This window comes from Lepisosteus platostomus, chromosome 10 (assembly GCF_059453375.1).
Source record: "Lepisosteus platostomus isolate fLepPlt1 chromosome 10, fLepPlt1.hap1, whole genome shotgun sequence".
Classification (NCBI taxonomy): domain Eukaryota; kingdom Metazoa; phylum Chordata; class Actinopteri; order Semionotiformes; family Lepisosteidae; genus Lepisosteus; species Lepisosteus platostomus.
This window is the reverse complement of record NC_142620.1, coordinates 8,063,006-8,083,334: the sequence shown is the minus strand read 5'-3', so window position 1 is coordinate 8,083,334 and position 20,329 is coordinate 8,063,006. Positions and strand designations below refer to the sequence as shown.

General features: G+C 42.1%; 1 protein-coding gene across 2 annotated transcripts in view; it reads left to right on the top strand.

Annotated features, from left to right (window-relative positions):
- Window positions 1-17,897: 17,897 nt before the first annotated feature.
- The window catches only part of nudt14 (nudix (nucleoside diphosphate linked moiety X)-type motif 14), a 35,625-nt gene continuing 33,193 nt past the window's right edge, over window positions 17,898-20,329 (top strand). The window contains exon 1 of one of the 2 annotated variants that reach the window (XM_088647878.1): window positions 17,898-18,087. In XM_088647878.1, coding sequence (XP_088504004.1) covers window positions 18,007-18,087 — 81 coding nt within the window. In that variant the 5' untranslated portion in view covers window positions 17,898-18,006. The remainder of the gene's footprint in view (window positions 18,088-20,329) is intronic. The other variant, XM_088647879.1, reaches the window with a different exon arrangement.

Here is a 20,329-nt window from a genome sequence, read left to right as displayed (position 1 = left end):
TCAGGGGAGTTCTCTGGCCTTAGCATATTTATTAGTCTCCAGCTGTTTAACAAAAAATGTTCAGTTAAATTATTAATAGCATGTCCAGCACGTCCTTTTCTGACACACAGAAGAACACATTTTCTCGTATATGTTTTCTAAAACAATGTGGAATAATTCTCTCACACATTACATTTAATGTGGTAGTTTTTGCCAATAAGGTCATCAGCTTTTTGTACGTGTTTCCAGATACTGCACTGCAGGCCAGTGGAGGCTGCGGGACGATCAAGGGACGATTTCATTTCACGTCAGTTTGGTATCTTGCTATTGTGAAATCATTGCTATCAGGAAAAGAAATGTAATGTTGGGGCAGTATGTCGGGTGAAGCAAAAGAGAGGAATTCCATTCCTTTTTAAGTTATTGGCTAAAACCATCACCCATTTCTGCATATTCATCTTATGCACACATACTGACACACAAAAGACTCATCAATCTAGAGTCCATGAAACTGAGTAACAAACCAGAATCACTTACTCAGTGCCCCACAGGGGTAAATGATTGCATAGAATAACATGCATCATATCCAACCAGCAAAGCATAGCAACTACTGGGGGAGCAGATCTCATCCTTCAGCTCTCTCCAGCCTTTCTGACTGATGTTCAGTCATGGTGTTTTTCTCTCTCTTTGTATTAGGGCTGAGCACAGCAAGCCTATCTTGTGGCAAGAACCTTGATCTATTATTGATGTACAATCGAATGGTTGTGGACTGTCACTCAAAAGCTGCTCTGCTGTATGGTACTAGGTTCTTTGTTTGTCATTCATTAAAAATACAGTGTAACAGGTTGTGTAACATCATCTGGGGTAAGATATCCACTCTGCTTATTGTATCCATATTCACACACGTGCACTATCCGTAGGGTGACCACAAGCACACTTTGTTTTTAATTCAGCTGTGCTCTGTTTTATAGTGCTAAAGTCACTGATAGCCACCACACATTTACCTCAGGCAAGGATAACCCAGGTGTCTGTTCTTTTTCTGTGAGAAGGTTTGGAACCTGCTCTTACAGGGAAGATGTTCAACTCAATATTTAATAATGTGCTTGCCGATAAGGGTAATTCAAAACCTTAAAATGGAGATGGATTAAGAAATTAGAGAAGCATCGCTAGTTTAAGTACAGAGCGATGACTCAGGAATTGGTTCGGATGAAGCTAATAGTTTAGGGTAAAATATTGATGATGCTAATCTTATTCAAAGGGAATGCAGCTAATGGAAAAGAACCACATCTTTCTCTTGGTAGAAGAGCCTTTAAAATTTTACAAGCGCAATTTTGTTCTGGTGCAGAAATCTTTAAAAACATTGGCCTTAAGAATTTCCAGTCCCACACTGAATCTGTTTTAGAAAACACAGCGCAAAATGACAATGGGAAAAACAATGTTCTTATAATGTCATCAAGGATTGGAAATTACGGCAGAAGGGAGTAAGAGGGATTCTGCCGCATGAAAATATTCAGGTTAACAAAAATAATAGAAAATGTAGTTCTTCAACACCAACAGTTGTCAAAATTGTATTCCAATGTACAATATGTTTGACCATCCTCTGTCCTAGTTAACTTCAAACTGAACCATTCAGTTGAAGTCTTATTGTGCAGTGATCTCCCTAAAGCTACAATTCGGTATCACTGTGGTGCATTATGCATAACATCTATTCGCAATGCATGATGCATGTTAGAAATTCATTTGCATTAAAGTAATTAACTTAACCATGCAACATCACGCCAAGTTTTTTTTCCACACATTGTTATTAACAACTCTCGCTGTACATGGGTGATCTCGCAATGAAGGTGAAAATGAATGCTGGCAGTCAGAGGAACCTGTGATGCCTTGCCTTTCCCGCTCCTGAAAAAAAATGCTTTCTTTTCTTTCATGCTCACCCTCACAAACTCTGTCAGGAAAGAAACTCATGAGAACAGGATTTTAGATCTTCATGATTTAACATAATATACATGGAGAATATGTATACATGTATATGCATGTTTAACATTCTAGAACTAGAAGTTTCCAGCAACAGTGCATCCTGTTTAGGTGACATACAGTACAGTGCATGTGTTAACTCTGGCACATTAAGTTTAAAACCTGACTTTTGAATGTGACAATGTCTTACATTCCTGTGGTGGTACAACCTACAGGGAATTTTTTGACTAAAGGAATTGCTTTCTTAAGGAAACAAACGACTTATTGATGTTCAAAATACATTCTTCATTCTTGTATCACCTATTAAAAAGTAGACTTATTGAGTGGCTGATGGTGGCCATCTTAGTTCGTTGGATCAAGTTATGATATTCAGCACCAAACTGAACTCTACCAAATGTGTTTTGGATTTGTGGGTAGGTTGTTCCATAGTTCCAAGTCTTTTTCATAAGTAGCCTCTTCTAGTTCAGCATTTCCCATTTTGTATTTGCAGCCTACAGTATGTTATAGCTTTGCACTTGCCAGGTGTTTGTACAGTCTTGAATTTTATCTAAATCTTTTTAAATTCCATTTGCCTCCGTGCTTGCTAATCTCAACCTGGCCACTTCATCATGTGAGCTATCCATGTTTTCTTAGATAGACATGACTATGTCAACTGTGGACATGAGAAGGCTATGTACTTTTTAATGTTCAAGAGAGATGAGCTTCTTCGAGATCTAAAATGTCACCCAGACCACGAGACCCAATGGCACCATTTTCACACAGGTACAGGTCTGCAGAGCTCTTGAACAGCATCTGATGTTTCGTGAAATTCTGAGCAACAGTTTGGACACTTGATTTTGATTTGCCCATTTTCAGCCATCTTGAATCATCAAAAACACATCACATTAAATGTGCAAAAACATAGAACATGAGATGTGCAGAACATTGAATGTGCTCATGTTTAATAAGAAACCTTGTGAATTGCATTTAAAGGCAAAAATGGAAAAATCAAGATGCCAGAATTGATGGGTAAGGTGCAAGTGGTATGTGTGATGTATCTGTGAAGCTTCAGGGGATATCTGCAATGTATCTGGTAATGTTTATGGCTTCAGAAGACTTTTATTCTTCCCAGTAGTGAGAGGAAAGAACACTAATCATTAAAAAACAATAAGCTTGCAGTCTTTCTAGTTTGTAAACTTAAATATAATAATAAGTCCCCTTTGCTGCTCAGAATTAACACTACCACGCAAAAATATTAATATAAACTACATTGTAAAGCCAGGATATGTCTTGAGTGACATGTTGCAAATATGTGCAGATGTATACAAGTATTAAGTCCATACCAAGCATCACACTTTAAAGATGGTATTAAAATTACATTTTAAAAGAATATTCCATTTCCATACTGAAAACATTAAACAATATTAAACATTCGCTACAATTAAATACATAATTGCGGAAACATTCTTTCTAAATGTCAAGGAGCTATAGGTCTTCTACAGTATGAACAATGCTTTATTATTTTACCTGCAAGAGGTGCCTGTTAGTACTTGTTAAAATAACAGGCACTTAAATTAATATGTTTATGCATTTCAACCTGATTACCGAATTTTCATGAAGCCTTTGTTATCTCATAGACAGATCATATTAATCATGAGATCCATTTGTGGAAAAAACAAACTCAAAAGGTGCTTTTAATTATGAGATTGAAAGACAACAGTCCTGACAGAAAGTGATAGATCGCCAGTAAGCTATTAGTGGCCCTTTGACATGTTTATCTATCATACTGTGTAACTCGAGCGGTTTTTGCCTCGATGACCTAGGACACTGTCCTGTTGGGTGGTATGCTTACATTAGACATTGTTCAAATGTTGCCAAGTGAAACCTGCTGGATCCCAGCCTCTGGCACGGTTGAAAACATTATCTGTGGCTATTGTCCCTCAATTCCCCCCTGCTGGACACAGCTCTCCATACTGTATCTCCACATTCATTAACAAACAATTAACAGTGCATTGTCAACCCACTCTTACTACTGCGGGCGTCAACTTAGAGCCTATGCGAAGTATATTATTAAAATACCACAAGGAAGCAAAACTAGTAATTATTCTAATCCAAATGTTAATAACCTGAGGTGTAATGATGTCACCCAGGGTACAGCATAAACTACATAAGTGTCATTCAGCCCAACTCAGTAACATGAAATATTAAGGGTTTTATTTCAGTGATCACATTGTTTCAGCCAAGGATGCTCAATGCTATATACCAATTTAACTGACTGTCATCCCTTCAATTTTATAGAGATGCACAGGAATTTTCGGTTGTTGCTGTTTAAATGACTTTGAATGCTCATAAGTTTTCTGCTGTGAGTTGTCCTATTAATATGTTTGGCAGCATCCTCAAAGTATGTGTGGTCATGTCAGAGGCGTGAGACTGAGCCACAGAAGGTGTCATAGAGAGCACCTTGTGCACTCATTTGTCATTAATGAAGCGGACATACTGTACATTTCTCTTGAGGAATGAGACATCCACTCCCCAGAAATAACATCTTAAAGTGAGATAAATAGTTCAGGTTTATTCACTTTTTATGATATAATTAAAAAAAACTGTTGTGCAGCACAGAGAAACATACAGTAGTCACATTGTCCTTCAATAGTCATCTGAGTTTTCTGATATCGACTTCCAGTGCCCTCTCTATAGCACCGTCTTACTTTGCTCTCGCAAACTGAAGAGGATCAGGGTTCAGCAAGCCTACAGTATCGGCTGCACAGGGAGCCCGTGCCGACTGGGGAGGATGTGGCTGGGGGTCTGTTGCCTCTCACAGCTGGACGATTGCAGTGCACTTCCACTCAGGTCGCTAAAATAAAGGACGGTCCGCAAGCAGAGCCGATAACACAGGCGGACTTTCGAGCCACCAAACCGTTCTTCCCTCTGGATTGAACCCCGCCCCCCCCAGCCTAAATTTGTGCCCTACTCTGTTTGTCTCACAACAGCAACAGAGACAGAAGGACAGATGTTGTGTGGGGGGAGGGGTGGGGGGTCTTTAAATAAGAACTGACCTTGTCATGGCAACAAAGGCTGAGGGTATGAGAACAATAATAGCCCTGCCTAAAAATAAAGGAGCTAAATAACAGTGGAGGCTTCTATTACAAAGGTCTGCACTGGGCAGGACAGCCAATGCTTTGAACACTATTCACAAGACAAAGTTCCCTGGAGATCAGGTTCCTTTTATTTAGAGTCTACCTGGAAAAAAAAGTTGCAGTGGCTTGTTTGAAGTGACAGTTAGTAGCCATTCTCGTAGGCGACGAGACTGCAGTCATAGACTGTATACCTGCTTCCACAGCTGCAGCCAGAGCTTCTACAGCCCAGCCGATCCCCTAGTGCTGCCTGCTAAATTCATCAGACGGACACAGCAGTGTTTCAGATGACGTCCATTAGCCGTATGAGAGACAAAAGGAGGCACGGGATTTCATGGCGATCCCGGGTTTTCCTCCCCTTCAACGCCGTTTCAGCCTCATCGCTCCCTTTTCAGAGCCAAATCGATTTGAATCCGAAGAATAAATCCTGAAACAGTTTCAGGGTTACCGCGGATTTTTTTTTTTCAACATATACCGGCATCAGCAGCAAGTCCATTAAAAAACGACTGCGTGTTTGCCATTGATAAGTACCAACAATAATTTTTAAAAGCTCCGTTTATTAATGTAGTTTGGTCCAGTGAAGCCATTAAGGCAGGGCTGTGAAATGTGTCTGACCAGCACCTACCGATGAAAGGAAAACAATGACTAGTGGGAAATTCATTTTGCTATTTAGCTATTTACTGGAAATCTTGACTTAAACCGGTCAAGATTTACAGAGGAAGCCGGTTGCTTTCCTTTCCTCTGTAAAAGAGTGGCACAGTTACTGGAATATTTTTTTCCCCATTTTTCAGACTATGGGCAGCATGGTGGGAGAGCTTTTAGCTTTGCTGCCTCACAGCGCTGGGGCCCCAGGTTCAATTCTGGACCTGCGCTGCTGTCTGTGTGGAGACTGCATGTTCTTCCTGTGGTAGTGTGGATTTCCTCCATGCACTCCGCTTTCCTCCCACAGTCCAAAGACACACTCCCAGGAAAATTGGCTTCTGGGAACACAGGCCCTGGTGTGGGTGTGTGTCTGCCCTGCGATGGACTGGAATCCCTCGCGGGCTGTATTCTGCCTTGTGCCCGTTGCTCACCAGGATAGGCTCTGTCTCCCCCACAACCCTATTGAATGAAGCGAGTTAGAAAACGGATGGGTGAAAGCCATTTACCAGACTTCTTCATTGGTATTGCTTTGCACATTGGTTGCCACCCTGATTTTCTCTGAGTGCTCCATTGCACATGGGCAGTTAAAGGTATAATTCAGCAGTACCTGCTGACAAACATATTGAAGGCAAATGGTTTTTTTTCCCCTACGGCAGTTTCAGTTTCTGACAATGCCTGTGTGACTTGTATCACAATCAGAGATTGCCTCCAGGAGAGCAGCTCAGCTGAGTTCAGCCAAGGGCAGCAGCCAATGTGCTGTAGAACAAAAGAAGATGCCCTTGTTCAGCTGGTCTTTGGGGTTACTAAACTGATTTCTTTTTGTAAAATCATCTTGTCCTTGCTCTTAAATTAGTAACACGTTGGCAGGAAGAGTAGAGTTCCGTATCGGGGTGTGTCCTTTCATCTCTGGTGCTTTTTTTATGACATCCTTCAAAAAGTGGACTGACCAGCACCCGGTTTTATCATCTCCATGTGCATGATGGGCAGAACAGCCTTGTCTCATTCATTATTGATGGATGTTGTAATATATCCTCATAAAAAGGAAGAGTGTGCCAGAGGTTATCAGTTCTGTGGTAAAGACTCTTCAATGACTTTAAAGGCAGGATGACTGTCTTTAACCTCACATAAGCCTCGCTGGTCACAGTAAAGCTGTCTGACCCCATGTAAGGTGAGGATATTTACAGGCATGAACTTCATCTTTTTTTTACCAGGAGTGAAATTCCACAGAGGCAGCACTCTGTTAACTTGTGTTGGTAAAAAGATTTTGAATCACTCTCTGCTTTTATGGTCTTTTAATAGCTGTTTGGTTATTCTTTTCAGCTGTGACTTGTTATTGCATTTAAGTATTGCAACAATTTGCTCCTTTAACCAAAAAAGACGCCAAGCCCTACAGGAGCTGCAGAGTAATTATAAACCTTCAGGATTCTTAAGAATGTTGTGTTGTTAGTGATCTTTGCACTGTTACATACAGTTCCAGGATAAACAAGTTATCCCATTACGTGACAGCATCATTAATTCAGTCAATATATTTTCTAATGCATTTGGTATCACAAATCAAGAATTGTATGATAATATTATACTACACCATGTAAAGAAAATGAATTTGCTTTAAACTTAAAAGAGCTGCCATGTATATGTAAAGTAATAGCTAACAGAGAGATTGCAGGTAGCTGAGAGTTTCATTCCTAGTGTCTGTGCCATTTCATCGGTAGCCTGATCTTCAACTGACCCTGTGCCCCTCTGTAGATATATGTAGATCTAGATATCCCATGCACAGAAAAAACAAGCCTAAGAGGAAAGCCTACCTAACCATTCTTTTCTCTCTGGCATGTTGCTAAACCCTCCATAGCCTGGCTAGCATCAGGCTAAGATGGAAGCTAATTTGGAGTGATAGACCTGTTCCTCTGTCTTCCATGACTTGTATCAGACAAGACGTACAGATTCCTCTAGGAGGACAGCTCAGTTGGGTTCACCTAAGGGCTTCTGGAGAGGTGCAGGATTAGCACAGGGCTGGTGCCCAGGGCTGAAGGCAGAACAGATGAGGCATAATGGCCCCTGTGAGTGAAAACCAGATGCAGCTCTCCCAGCACCTGATAAGCTAGGGAATAAGTGCAGGCTGGGAATCCATAACCTGATAAGCAGAAGAGAATGGTTAACACATATTTACTTTCTTCAAGTGTTTTTTCTTTACTGCTGACCCAAGGTTACTCCATGGATTTATCACACCGCTAATAATCCTCTTTCTGCAAAGGGAGCCCCATCCCACCCCCATCACTCTCTCTCACACACACAGACAGATGCTCTGTCAACCCCCTTTCCCCGGCTCGCATTGAGCCACAGGGATTCACTTCACAAGGGAAAAAGGAAAAAGTTCGTACTTGAGCCATGCTTGAGCCCATAGGCTCATCAGCTCAGATCTTATCTGCATTGAACAGACCTGCCTCTTGCAACAACTGTCTCCTGGATGGGATAGTTACATTGCTGGATACCCCAAGCAATGCCGGTGTCCATTTTATACAGCTGGGTGCACTTGGGGCGGAGCGGTGGCTCTGTGGCTAAGGATCTGCGCCTGTGACCGGAAGGTTGCCGGTTCAAATCCCGCGGCCGGCAGAGGAATCCTACTCCGTTGGGCCCCTGAGCAAGGCCCTTAACCCCAACTGCTCCAGGGGCGCCGTACAATGGCAGACCCTGCGCTCTGACCCCAAGCTTCTCTCCCTGTCTCTGTCTGTGTCTCCCTGGAGAAAAGCTGGGGTATGCGAAAAGACGCATTCCTAATGCAAGAAATTGTATAGGGCTAATAAAGAAACATTATTGTTGAGCTGGGGGTAAGGCAGCAGTGTGCATAATAGGGAGCTGACCCCACAAGCTTCCCCTTATCAATCCAGAGCCCTACCTGCTGCACTCTGCACTGACCCCTTCATAGCAGGGAACTTCATAGACGAAGATGAAATCACGAAACAACTTATCTTGCGGTTTTATTCATAACAAAGAAGAACCACAGGAAGCTGTGTCGGTTGGTGGACTGACGCGACCAATGGGTGCCTATCTTCCCTGTAACAGGTCTCCACGGACCTAGCTTTCAACAGCTGTATTCAGAGAGCCAAGTGAGCCAGCTGTGCACTCTCTTCACATAGCAGAGGAAAAGCAGGATACAAGCCATACTGTACTTCTCTGCGCAGAGCCTCGTGACCCCCAGAGTACTTCTCCAGAGGATATAGATTTTTAATGACATTGTGGACAAGAATGTCTCAGAACAATGAAACTGCTCGCCAGTCAGCATCCTCCAAGTTGGAGGGGGAGGGGGTTATCAGTTCCAGCAGCTGCAGTAATCATTCAATATCAGCCATAAAAAGCTAACATTCATTTTCAATAACACATTGTTTTGTCTGGCAGTGTTTATTTAGAAGTAAATCAGCAGCAAAAGTGTTATATCCTGCTGATACGTAAGGTTTGAGGCCGACAGGAAGCTGGTATGGACAGATTGGAACCTGGAGATATGCGCAGGAATGGAATGCCACAGGAGCATTACATCAGCTGCTGGACAGCTGTGCGGTGCAAGAAAAGCCACTCCTCGGCCAGCACAAAGCACGCTCGAAACAAAGATCTTTTCACCTTCTGAAAAGGCTTAGCCGAATAAATATTGTTATGCTTATAAAATACAACTCGGGCTTTCAAAGCCGGAAATATATTCATCAATCACACTGACCTTTATTCATAAAAAGCAATGTTCTTTATGATTTTTAATTGAACAAATAAAGTATTCAACTACAGCACTAGACAACACTACAGAGCACATAATTACTAACCCTTGTCTTATATTTATATCTGGAAAAATAATTTGTAATACAATGATACTGCATTGCCATACTGCATGTTTACTCACTGATAAGCTCTCAAAATAGACTCCACTCACTCCAGATTAAAGAGCTAGATCAAAAGTAGCCAAATCCTAGTCATCCCACACAGGAGAATGCTACAGACTGGCTACTTTTTGGTATTTTCCTGAAATGCTATGTTTTTCTAAATAACTCCCAGTACATCTGATCTCTTGTCAAACATTAAACTATTGTTTAAAAGCAAAAACGAAAGAGGATATAACATACCCAATTTAAAAAATGCATTGCATGTACAGAGTGAACCACACAGGACCAGTCGAGAACGGATCAGTTGCTGTCTGTAGTCTGCAGTGAAAGTGTACTATGTCAAGGTATCCCAGCTAATGCTCCAGAGAGTGTAATGGTGCTTTAAATGTCAAAACGAACATCAATATCAGTACCTGGTGGAATTCTGTGATCTTTTCTCTAACCTTAAAAACACATTTCTAAAAGTGTTTCACAGCTCTTCTTGGGTCCAAACTGACACCCAACCAAACAAAAAGTTTAAATAATTTAAAAGAGAACTTTGTGCCAATGTGACTTTGCACAGACAACAGTACCTTTGACATTGTAAACTCTACGTCAAATGTTTAATATTTTTACTTGATATACTTAATATTGTTTCTTGTTCAAAAGGCAGTGGTGACAATGACAAAACTTACTTTCAAAAAAGCTTTTATTTAACACAGAGGCTTCTTGCACATCAAAACCCACAGCAAATGTTGTTAGGCTGTTTTATTCAGGTATTTCTACTGCCTGCCAACAGCCTGGGGAGCAAAAGTTTCTCCCGCTGAAGTCAAACACAGGGAAGATACCCACAGATGGGGCTCCTAAGCATGTTATAAGTTTATAAAAGAGCAGAACTGGGCTTTATCTTTTTCCAGTCTCTGACCTTCAACCACATGAAAGTGAACACCTGATAATTTATAACTTTCCTCAGATTGTGAAGATCTAGAGAGACAGTGACTGATGAAGTACATATAAACCACCACAGATGGTTTGGATGAAGACTAAACCACAGTTTTTGTCAGAGTGACAAGAAGCCAGGAGTTACAATCACATACAGTATTAACTCACATGGTTTCAGAGACAGAGACAAGGCATTGAGGCTAATGACATCCTTACTGAACAATCCAGGAATCCAAAGAGTTTTAGCCACATGTTCAGCTCTGCTTAATTTATTATAACTGTCCTCTCATATTTTTAACTTTTTAACACATCTCTCAATATGCATGAAAGCAGTTGTAATGAACTATAGTAATCTTATTTGTGAAAATGGTAAAAACATACACAGTATGTACTGGAATGCCACAGAACTGGAATACTACAGGAGCATTATGTCAGCTGCCTGACAGCCGTGCAGTGCAGGAAAAGGCACTCTTCGTACAGTACAAAGCATGCTCTTTGTGTGTGTGATATATGTATATACTGTATGTGTCTGTGCGAACATGCATTGCTTGAATACAACTGTCCAACAGATGGGTAAAGAAAGATGCAGAACTTTTTATTGAAAACATGACCAGTGGTTTTTCATTCACTGTGCGTTGGAGATTAGATCAAAAACAACATAGTTGTAAATATATTGGATTATTCTGTGATGTATTAAAGATAAAAGTAAAATCTTATTCAGACAGTTTATAGCAACAGTGAGTGCTCCTGAGCTCTCAGATGGTATTAGCATAATCATCTGTCTTTTAAATTCAAATATCTTAATCTTCTTAATCCTGACAAGAAGTATTAGGAAAACCTAATTACTCTGTTATGAAGAAAGTCATAAATATCCATTAAAAGTACACTTGGACAAGCAAAGACAAGCCCCAGATTCTAATACTGTAGATTTAGTTGTACAGAAAAAACACGTTCTTTGTAGTCTGTCATTTGATCAGCTATAGAGGATGTTTTGTGAAGTGAACGCATCCCTTTTTACCCAGGTAGATTAATAATAGACACTGGTGACAAACAGAAGTGAGCCAGTCATTTGCTAAGTGAATCTATGTGAAAACAAAAGCAAAACCTAAGAAGACACATCATAAGAAATTAAATCTGAACATAATTAACACAAACATCACAAGCAGGGATTTACAAGGTTTTATTGCCCTTTCATTTTGTTAGCTTTCTCTGTGTGCAATACTAAAGAGATCACATAAGCAGCTGTTCTAAAACCTTTATTCTATCTAAGGTTTTAGACATGTTTCTGATGGATTCAGAGTATTTTGCAGATCTTTGTACTCACTACTGGGACACTGCAGTCCTCAGCTGGCTGTTGTCTGTTATTATACTGTACTGGCATGTCTTCTTTAAAGGGCTCTTGTAAGGTGAAGGTCAGGCTCATAACATCTGCAGGCGAGCTCTAACTGAGACACATCTCGAAAAGAGACAATTACTGCTTTTGGCCAAACAAATCAGACCAAATCAGAGTGTACCCCTGCCTAACGAAATGACTCACACACAGAGACAGACACCAGGACAGAGCATTTAAATGATCTATCAAACTCATAGCTGTTAACTCGATGACATATCTGTTAAACAGCCTGGGTTGACTTATTCCCCTCTGTTTAATTTTTGCAAAACCCATTTGCCTGGAAAAAAACTCCAAATTGAAAGCAGCAGTTTAAAATGCATGGTTCTTTATCAGCAAACCATCAGCTTCCTTCCAGGTGTCCTAACTCCACATCCGCATGGTGATAGAGGAACAGTATAGCACCTGAACCTTTGCCAACATTCAAAATCTCTGTTCTCTGACCTCTTCACTATTGCACCATGCATCTTACAGGCTGTCACACTACACTCTTGAATATTCCTGCCTTGTTTCTATTTGAAACTGATTTTGTTAATGAAAGGCTTTCTTACAATGACATGACTGGACCACAGACAAAAAGCATGTTCTTCTTCGGCATTGCCGGATGTGTGGGATGAGAAGCAGAAGAGCTGTGAGCCAGCTGCTTGACTTACAGTTAATAAAAAAGTAATCATGTGTACGCATAATATATTGATCTGTCTGTCTGTGATCATTGAGCACCTGCTGTCTCATTAGTGTGTTGGTGCCCCCCATGCCTGGGTTTACATATGAATCACAATCCACATCTGCTTGTGGGAAGAACGATGGAGAACCTTGGGGAATAGAGGGCTGCCCAGAACATCTGCTTGCTGAGAGCTTCTGGCTCATGGGCAGTGCTGTTGGAAGCCAGACCAAAGCAGCATGAAATCTGAGAGATCAGAGGGATGCTCTGCCCACACTGTGGGATGCTACATTGTATAATAGGAACTATCAAAGAACAAGCACTCCAGCATGCTCAATACGCTGCCTTGAAACGCCAACCTGCCATCCTCACCAAGCGCAGGCAGGAACCTCTTCCACCACAGGGATTGTGGGCAGGATCATGGTGGATCTCCTGCAGAAAGGGGAGGTAGGTTCAAGTGCTGGCAGCACTGGTCATGTGTATGTCGTTTCAGAAGGTCACACAGACAGCAACTGCCTGAACTTTGAACTCAAAACGCCTTCGGATCCCAGAATTGCATCCAGAGCTACTGTACCAGGGAACGAACGTGCATCCAGACATGACTGACGATGTGTTAGGCCTATCCAAGATCTGGAGCGTTTTTTTTCTAACCTGCTCAAAAAGACAGTTTGATTCTGTCCTGAGGTGCTGACACTGCACTCTAGCTTTGTATAAGAGCTAAGAACTATCATCACTTTATTAACCCTTTACAATTTCTTGCATTAGGAATTGTCTTTTCGCATACCCCAGCTTGCTCTCCATGAGACACACAGACAGGGAGAGAGCCTGGGGTCAGAGCGCAGGGTCTGCCATTGTACGGCGCCCCTGGAGCAGTTGGGATTAAGGGCCTTGCTCAGGAGCCCAATGGAGTAGGGATTTGTGGCTGCGGGATTTGATCCTGGAACTTTCCAGCCACAGGCACAGATCCTTAACCACAGAGCCACTGCTCCACCCCAACAGATTGGAGACAAATATTCAATTCAATATTGAATAACAGATTGGAGACAAGCTGATTGCATGGCCATTTGCGCAAATGATTCGTGTATTCAGGAATGGCAGACCACAGTGGTAATCGTGTTCTCCTTTTCTTTTAAGTGTTAAACACCATTCAAAACCCACAGAGCATACAGTATAGGAAAGAAAAACATTAGGGTCTTTCTCAAATCAAACTGGATAAAAACGTCTTTTCAATATCATCGACATTGCTGCTGTGAAAAAAAAAAGATTACCATCATGATATTTGGGAGTGTGGAGTATGCTTGCGTGTTAATAATCATTGCTGTCTTCATGACTGAGTTACACTGCATATCTTTTTAAACATATGCTCTTAATAAAATAATCCCTGTGTGTTAACATTGGCACAGCCCATCTTGAAAATATAAAGGTGAAAATTCATTAAGCCAAGAATCACTATAACTATTATCATAGGTGGATAAAATGCAGTTTCACATTCTTGAAAAACTAAACATATTTAGCATTAGTGCCGTGGACAAGTATACTTCCAAGCTCCTATGGCTGACTTATAAAACGAAGAGAGCTAACAAACATAACCAATAACCCAGAAAAAGAAAAAAAAACAGTTCAATATTGAACCACTGCATCCCAGCTATCGAGGAACACAAACAGAAAAACCCAAGGAGCTGAAACGTTAACCCAGACCCCAGTTTCCTCTGCTGATTTAAGGAGTTTGCATTCCACAGTCATGAAATATAACAAGCAGGTGAAGCCAAAAAGGAAATAAACAATATACTTTTTTTTTTCCTGCTGCTACTTCTAAAGATTTTCTGGAGGTGAAGGACAGGACATGGCTGACATCCAGAGTCCGAAAGGGATGGAGGTGAGTACTCTAGGGAGACCCAGCCTGCAGCTCCAGACCCCTCTCCCACCAGTGTCAGGACCAGTTCTCAGCTGGGAGAACCAGTCCAGACCCCCGAGAAGGAAGAAAACTGCATACGTGCCCAGAGACAACGTGAGGCTCCTAAGGCAGCCCCAGATACTCCCAGACATTTACATGTATGTTCCAAAATAATAATAATAATAATAATAATAATAATTACACTTATATAGATACAATAGATACAATCTTTACACGTATATAGCGCTTTTCCATATAGCCTACGCATGCTGAGGCAGCTCCCTGCTTGACCTTCATAAATACGTTATATATGTCTAATTCAGAAAACGACACAATGGGACCCTCAGGACACCCCGGGAACTGAGACCGAGAGCCCCCTGGAGGGTCACTCCGTGAGGCGCTTTTCTGGTGGTTTTGAATTAGCATGCGGCACGGCAGGTATTGTTTATCTTGAACACTCCCTGTTTTCCTGTTCCTGCACTGTAAGCCAGGAGACAAAACAAACCAGTTTTTAAGAGTCGGGGAAAAGTCCGGCACGAGTGCTGATGGTATTTACAACACATGCTGTACCAGAGCTCTGTGAGAAGGAGGGTTTATTCACCACAAGCGACACACTGTGGCACTGCCAGGCTGGAAAAAACACCACACTGGGTAGCTAACTGCACTCCGGGGCAACACAGGCATCCAGGTGCGCTGGGTGACTAATAAGTTACTTAGTGGTACAATACGTGCCGTGAGTGAAGCAATTCGTGTTTGAAATAGCCGACGAGCCACCCCCTTGACGTGAGTCCCGCCGAGCGAGCGGGCAGCAGGTGTGGCAGGTGAAGTGATCTATGGAGGGAGGGGGGGTTGGCGGGAAGCGCGCGAGCAGCCCTGGCAGCACGGGTCGGGCTCCGAGCCTCGCGCCTGGCGTGCGCGGGAAACATTCCAGGAGTGATGCAAGGAGCCCGAGCGCCCGTGGCAGGAGCAGGAGGGAGCGCGAGGGGGGGTGGGGGAGGGAGCGCGAGGGGGGGTGGGGGAGCGAGAGGCGGGCGCCCGCCCCAGGCTGCGGCGGCAATGTTAACTGAGCAGGCACGGGCTTAAAACAGGCGCTAACCGGGAATTCACAGGCGTTGCCTAGTTACAGTACTGGAGCTTTGGGCTATTCTGGTTGCTTTTTGAAAAAAAAAACAAGTAACGGCCACGCAGTCGGTTTTTGTATTTTGAAAAAGTAGATGTTGCTAGTGAATGTAGTAGTTTGAGGTTCTCACGAGAGACCGGCTCACTGTGCCACAATTGCAATTCGATCGCTTAACCTGAGTGTTTGGTTTCTTTATCGCAGCAAAACTTAGAAGAGTCAAAACCGGCCGTCGTGAATCAGACCTTGGTTCGCGAAATTCGTATCAGAATGCGCCGTTGACAATTACATTCTCATTTAATAAACTACCAGTGGTTGTGATTTATTGTAATAATTTTCTCCTTAAATGTTTACTCTGCTAAATGTTTGCAAATATTATTATTATTGTTATTATTATTAGTAGTAGTATTCATAAGACATAATTAAGATAATAGTAGCATTTATCGCTAGTATTTTTTAGTTTTAAAAAAAAATGTATATTAATGCAATCTTGCACCTTAACGAGTGACTCTTTAACCAGACGGAAGTTCTGGGAAGGGCTTATCTTGGAATGTAATGATTTTTATTGGGGGTTTGTTTTAATATCCACGTTATACAGTTTGTTCTTATTTTGTTCTGTTTTGAGAGAAAAAAAAAACAGCTGATAAAAAACAGTTGACAAAAAAAGATATATCTTCTGCAAATTAAAGATATGAAAGCCTTTTCACACCCAGTAGGTTGATAACAGCTGTTGCAGAGTGAAAGAAAGAGTAGTTTGCTTTTCAAGATAAGATCGCTGATGGATAAGTCCGTCTATGGAAAGAGACCACCGGAATTCATAGTCAGGGTCCAAAGGTACAGTATCATACAATGGCTGAAGGCTGTTTATTTTAGCACCTAAGCACATACCGCACAAAAACGTTTACTATTGAGGCACGGGGTGCGCATACAGTTCTCAAAAAGATCTTTGTACTCTGAAAAACAATAACTTGGAACTGCTTTTCCTCTTTCTTACAGCTCTGCGACAGTAGTGGAACTATAATTTCATTTTATTTGCAAACATGGTAGTGCCCCGCGTGAACATGGGGAGGTTTTAGTTTTGTGTAGAAAACTGAAGTGCATTAATCATTGTGTGTGTCGTTCTGAGTTTTGAAGTACAATACTGTACAAATCACACTAACTGGAGCGACAGTAAGTCCGCATGAATGGGCTTTCCCCTCCTTAAACGTTGCATAGGACTTCACGTCTTATATTTAATTTATATGTATATTTTTATATTTAGTTTTATATTTTTGAAATGTATACATTTATACATAGATGTGATTATGACGATGATGATCCATGATGTCCATATACGACAGGAGCTTCGGGCAAAAGCCAATTTCTCTTAAAAAAATAAATAAATTGTCCTCGTTCAGTGTTTTCTCAGCGGTGGGAAAAGGCTCAGATGAATAAAAAAAGAACCGGTCAGGTGCCAATCCTAGCCTTGACTAGAACTGGTTTGTAGAACTTGATACTTTGTTAACATGAAAGCTGGTGTCCGTCTCTATCCAGATGTAGTGTCCCACAGGCTGGATGAGGTCGGGGGCAGACTGGGCTGAGTCCTCCACACACCTGCTGCTGAGGAGTGCCGGTTACAGACTTAGTTTCCTGGGCCTTAACCGGTGCCCTGTTTACTGCTGGGATAAATCTGCACCTCTCTTGCTCTCTGAAAGGTGAAATCTCAGTCTTTCCCTCAGCCGCTGGCTCCTCTTAAGATCTTACGTCCTCTGGCAGAGACTAATCGAAAATATAATCTTTTACACTCTTCCGTTTCTTCGGCTAAATGCAAACAAAACAAGTGAAACAGACACAACAACAAGAAAAACAGTAATACGTCACTTTCATATCTTGATTTGCCTTATTGCTTTATTACCGTTATGTTACAATTGCTGTTTCCTATATATATATTCTTGACAATTTCTATTATAACTTTTGTTTCTCTGAAGAGCTTTGGGATGTTCATTTAACATGGAAGGTGTTACATAAAACACATCATGTTATTATGCAAAAGAACAAGTAATACGTTTATTCCATGCTGAAAAGAGAAGAAAGAAAACAACGTTTCGGCCGCGGTGCCTTCTTCTGGTGTGAGCGTGTTATTATGCTGCTGAAGAGCAGTTCAAAAAATTTGTTAAAAACCTAAATGGCCACTCCTTTCCTCATTGTACAACATGACGATCGCATTTTAGGTGAAATTGTGAAACTGGGAGTAACGGTGTGTTTGTGTATTTGAATGAAGTAGTTATTTAGCGGTAAAACGGTGTATCACTTGCAGATCAACCTTATGTGCCTCAGAGTGGAAACAGTAACAGCCGTTCCGTATCTCTTCTGTCCCTTATGGGTACCCGTAGATAGCTGTCTTCCTGTTTCCCTGTTCTGTGGTGGTTGTGCTATCCAGGCAGAAATACCGGGTGGGCACCAATCTTTGGCATCCATGGAGCAGATTAATAACATCCAGGTCGTTCCGTGCACCAGCTCCAATTACCTGAAACCGTTCAGGGTGAATTATAGCCAGGTGAGTCAGTGCAGCTCACTCGTTGTGCATGGTCATCTGTGTGCAGTGGGTGCTCCCCTTACCGGACTGTGTCGTTTGTCCCATTCATTTCTGCCACAGGCCATTCCCTGTTTTACAATGACACTGCTATTATTATATCGATATTGAGAATAATACACTAGCTGATAATGGTTATCTGTTTGCGCGCGTGTGGGATTTTGTGCACATTATGTGAATGAAGGAACGTTTGCAGGAGAATAAATTCAACGATAGAAGCGGAAGGTTAGCTTCAGCTTCTGTCATTACGGTCGGATTCGAGGATCATTCGACACAGTGTCTTGCAGCGGGCATCGCCTGGAAGAGTACCTTCTTCGTGATCTGGACAAAAGTCGTGCAGTTCCAGCTTTCCACATCTCCTTGATTGTCTGGAAATGGAGGTCATCTCCCTAAAACACGAACGTACTTTGCGATCTCGCGTTTCGCCCAGCTCGTCACGACATTACTGTACGTTTGTTTAATTGGTAAATGGATTGCAAAGCTCTGTCAACGATACGCCTAAAGCCCTACAGCGATAAATCAGACGGTTAAGTGGTTATGCCGACCCATACATGTTGAACAATAAGTGCTCTTAACCAGCATCAGTCAAAACCTTAGGACAGCCTCTAAATGAAAGGATGATCATATTTCAAATGCAGTACCAGCTCGGCATGATCTCATTTTTATATTCCTCGATGCCATTTGCTCTGATCATTTGTCAATGTTCTGGCTCTTGCCGTGTCTACATCTGTCTTTTAAGGGGAGATGTTATCCCTGTTCTAAATTCTGCTGCCCCCCTAAAGTGAGCTATAGAAATAGCCTCCCCCCTCTGCAAGGCCAAATCCATGATGCCGGTAAGAGTTGTGGATCAACTGGGCATTGGAATGAAACTTTTCCAGAAAGACTTTCAACGGAGAAATTCCAGCTCTGTATAATTGCCACTTGGCAACTGACTTACACGATTCTGGTGTTGTGACCCTTGAATAGGCAAGTGAAATGATGTCCTAGAATAAGATCTGATTGTTCCTTTGTCACAATGCATTAAGTTGGCGTGCCGCCTCAAAGATAAAAGTATCCTTGTGAACTTAAAAACACCTTACATACTCTACATGCATAATCAACGGCCAATATAGGTCTCCTGAAAGCTACTGGATAATTGTGTGCTGTAACGTCTCAGTGTAGAGTCAGAGCTCAGCACACACAGATGCCCCCGATTCTCTAAACAATATCATGACGCTTTGTTTCTCTCTGAATCTGTTTAGCTATTCCAGTCGTCCCATGCAATGGTGTTTTCTAGTAAAACAGTTGTTTTCTTTGGATGCCTTCGTAATGAGCTCTTATTTATTTTTCTTTTCTGGGGCACCTGTTTGTGTTTCCTTTCAATTGTTTTTGACGTCCGCGCCACAGTGCTGACATTCTTGCGTGGTTGTCAGACTTCCGCGCATTGAAGTCTCGAGCCCAGCACATTGCAGCCATTGTACTTTCAAGTCCTCTGGTCTTCCAGGCGAGTCGTCACCCTTGTTGGCTGAACGTATCCGCCGCGTTCACTTCGCTTCAGTTCAATTCAGGAACCAGGTGACATCCCTGATCGAATTGGACTGGCTGTCGGCCCGGGTCAGTTGCGAGTGTGGTCTTCGTGGTCACGCGGTCTTGCTCATTGGGTCAGGTCTGAATCCAGACTTCTAAGTGGTAGTGTGGTGCAGAGGAGGTACATCGTGAGCACATTGTAGAGCAGTCATACAGTATGCTGCTCCACTTGTGTCAGCTATTTGCTGCTGGCCCTGGTGAGCCACAGCCCCTGTACAGAACTTTACTTCCTCTGCGGCCAGAGACCTGGAAGAGGTAGTGATTCTGACCATTTAGACTAATGCTGGACCGCTTAGGCCAGTTAAAGCGCTCTTAACTGAGCTGCCATTCAAAACAACAACAACAACAACAACAACAACAACAACAACAACAACAACAACAACAACAACAACAACAACAACAACAACAACAACAACAACAACAACAACAACAGAATTTAAACTCTTCGGAATGCAGTGTCAGTATTGGTGGTCTGTAGAGCAAGAGCGATGATTTAAAATGAACATGCGAGTGTCCTTACGCTGAATTCCGTAGGTGTTTATTCAAGGATTTGTACTGCTGCCTTGGAATCTGGGAGTGGGTGTGTGTGGTGACAGTGGTTGAATGGCTTTGTGGATTGCGCCCAGTGTGTACCCAGGCT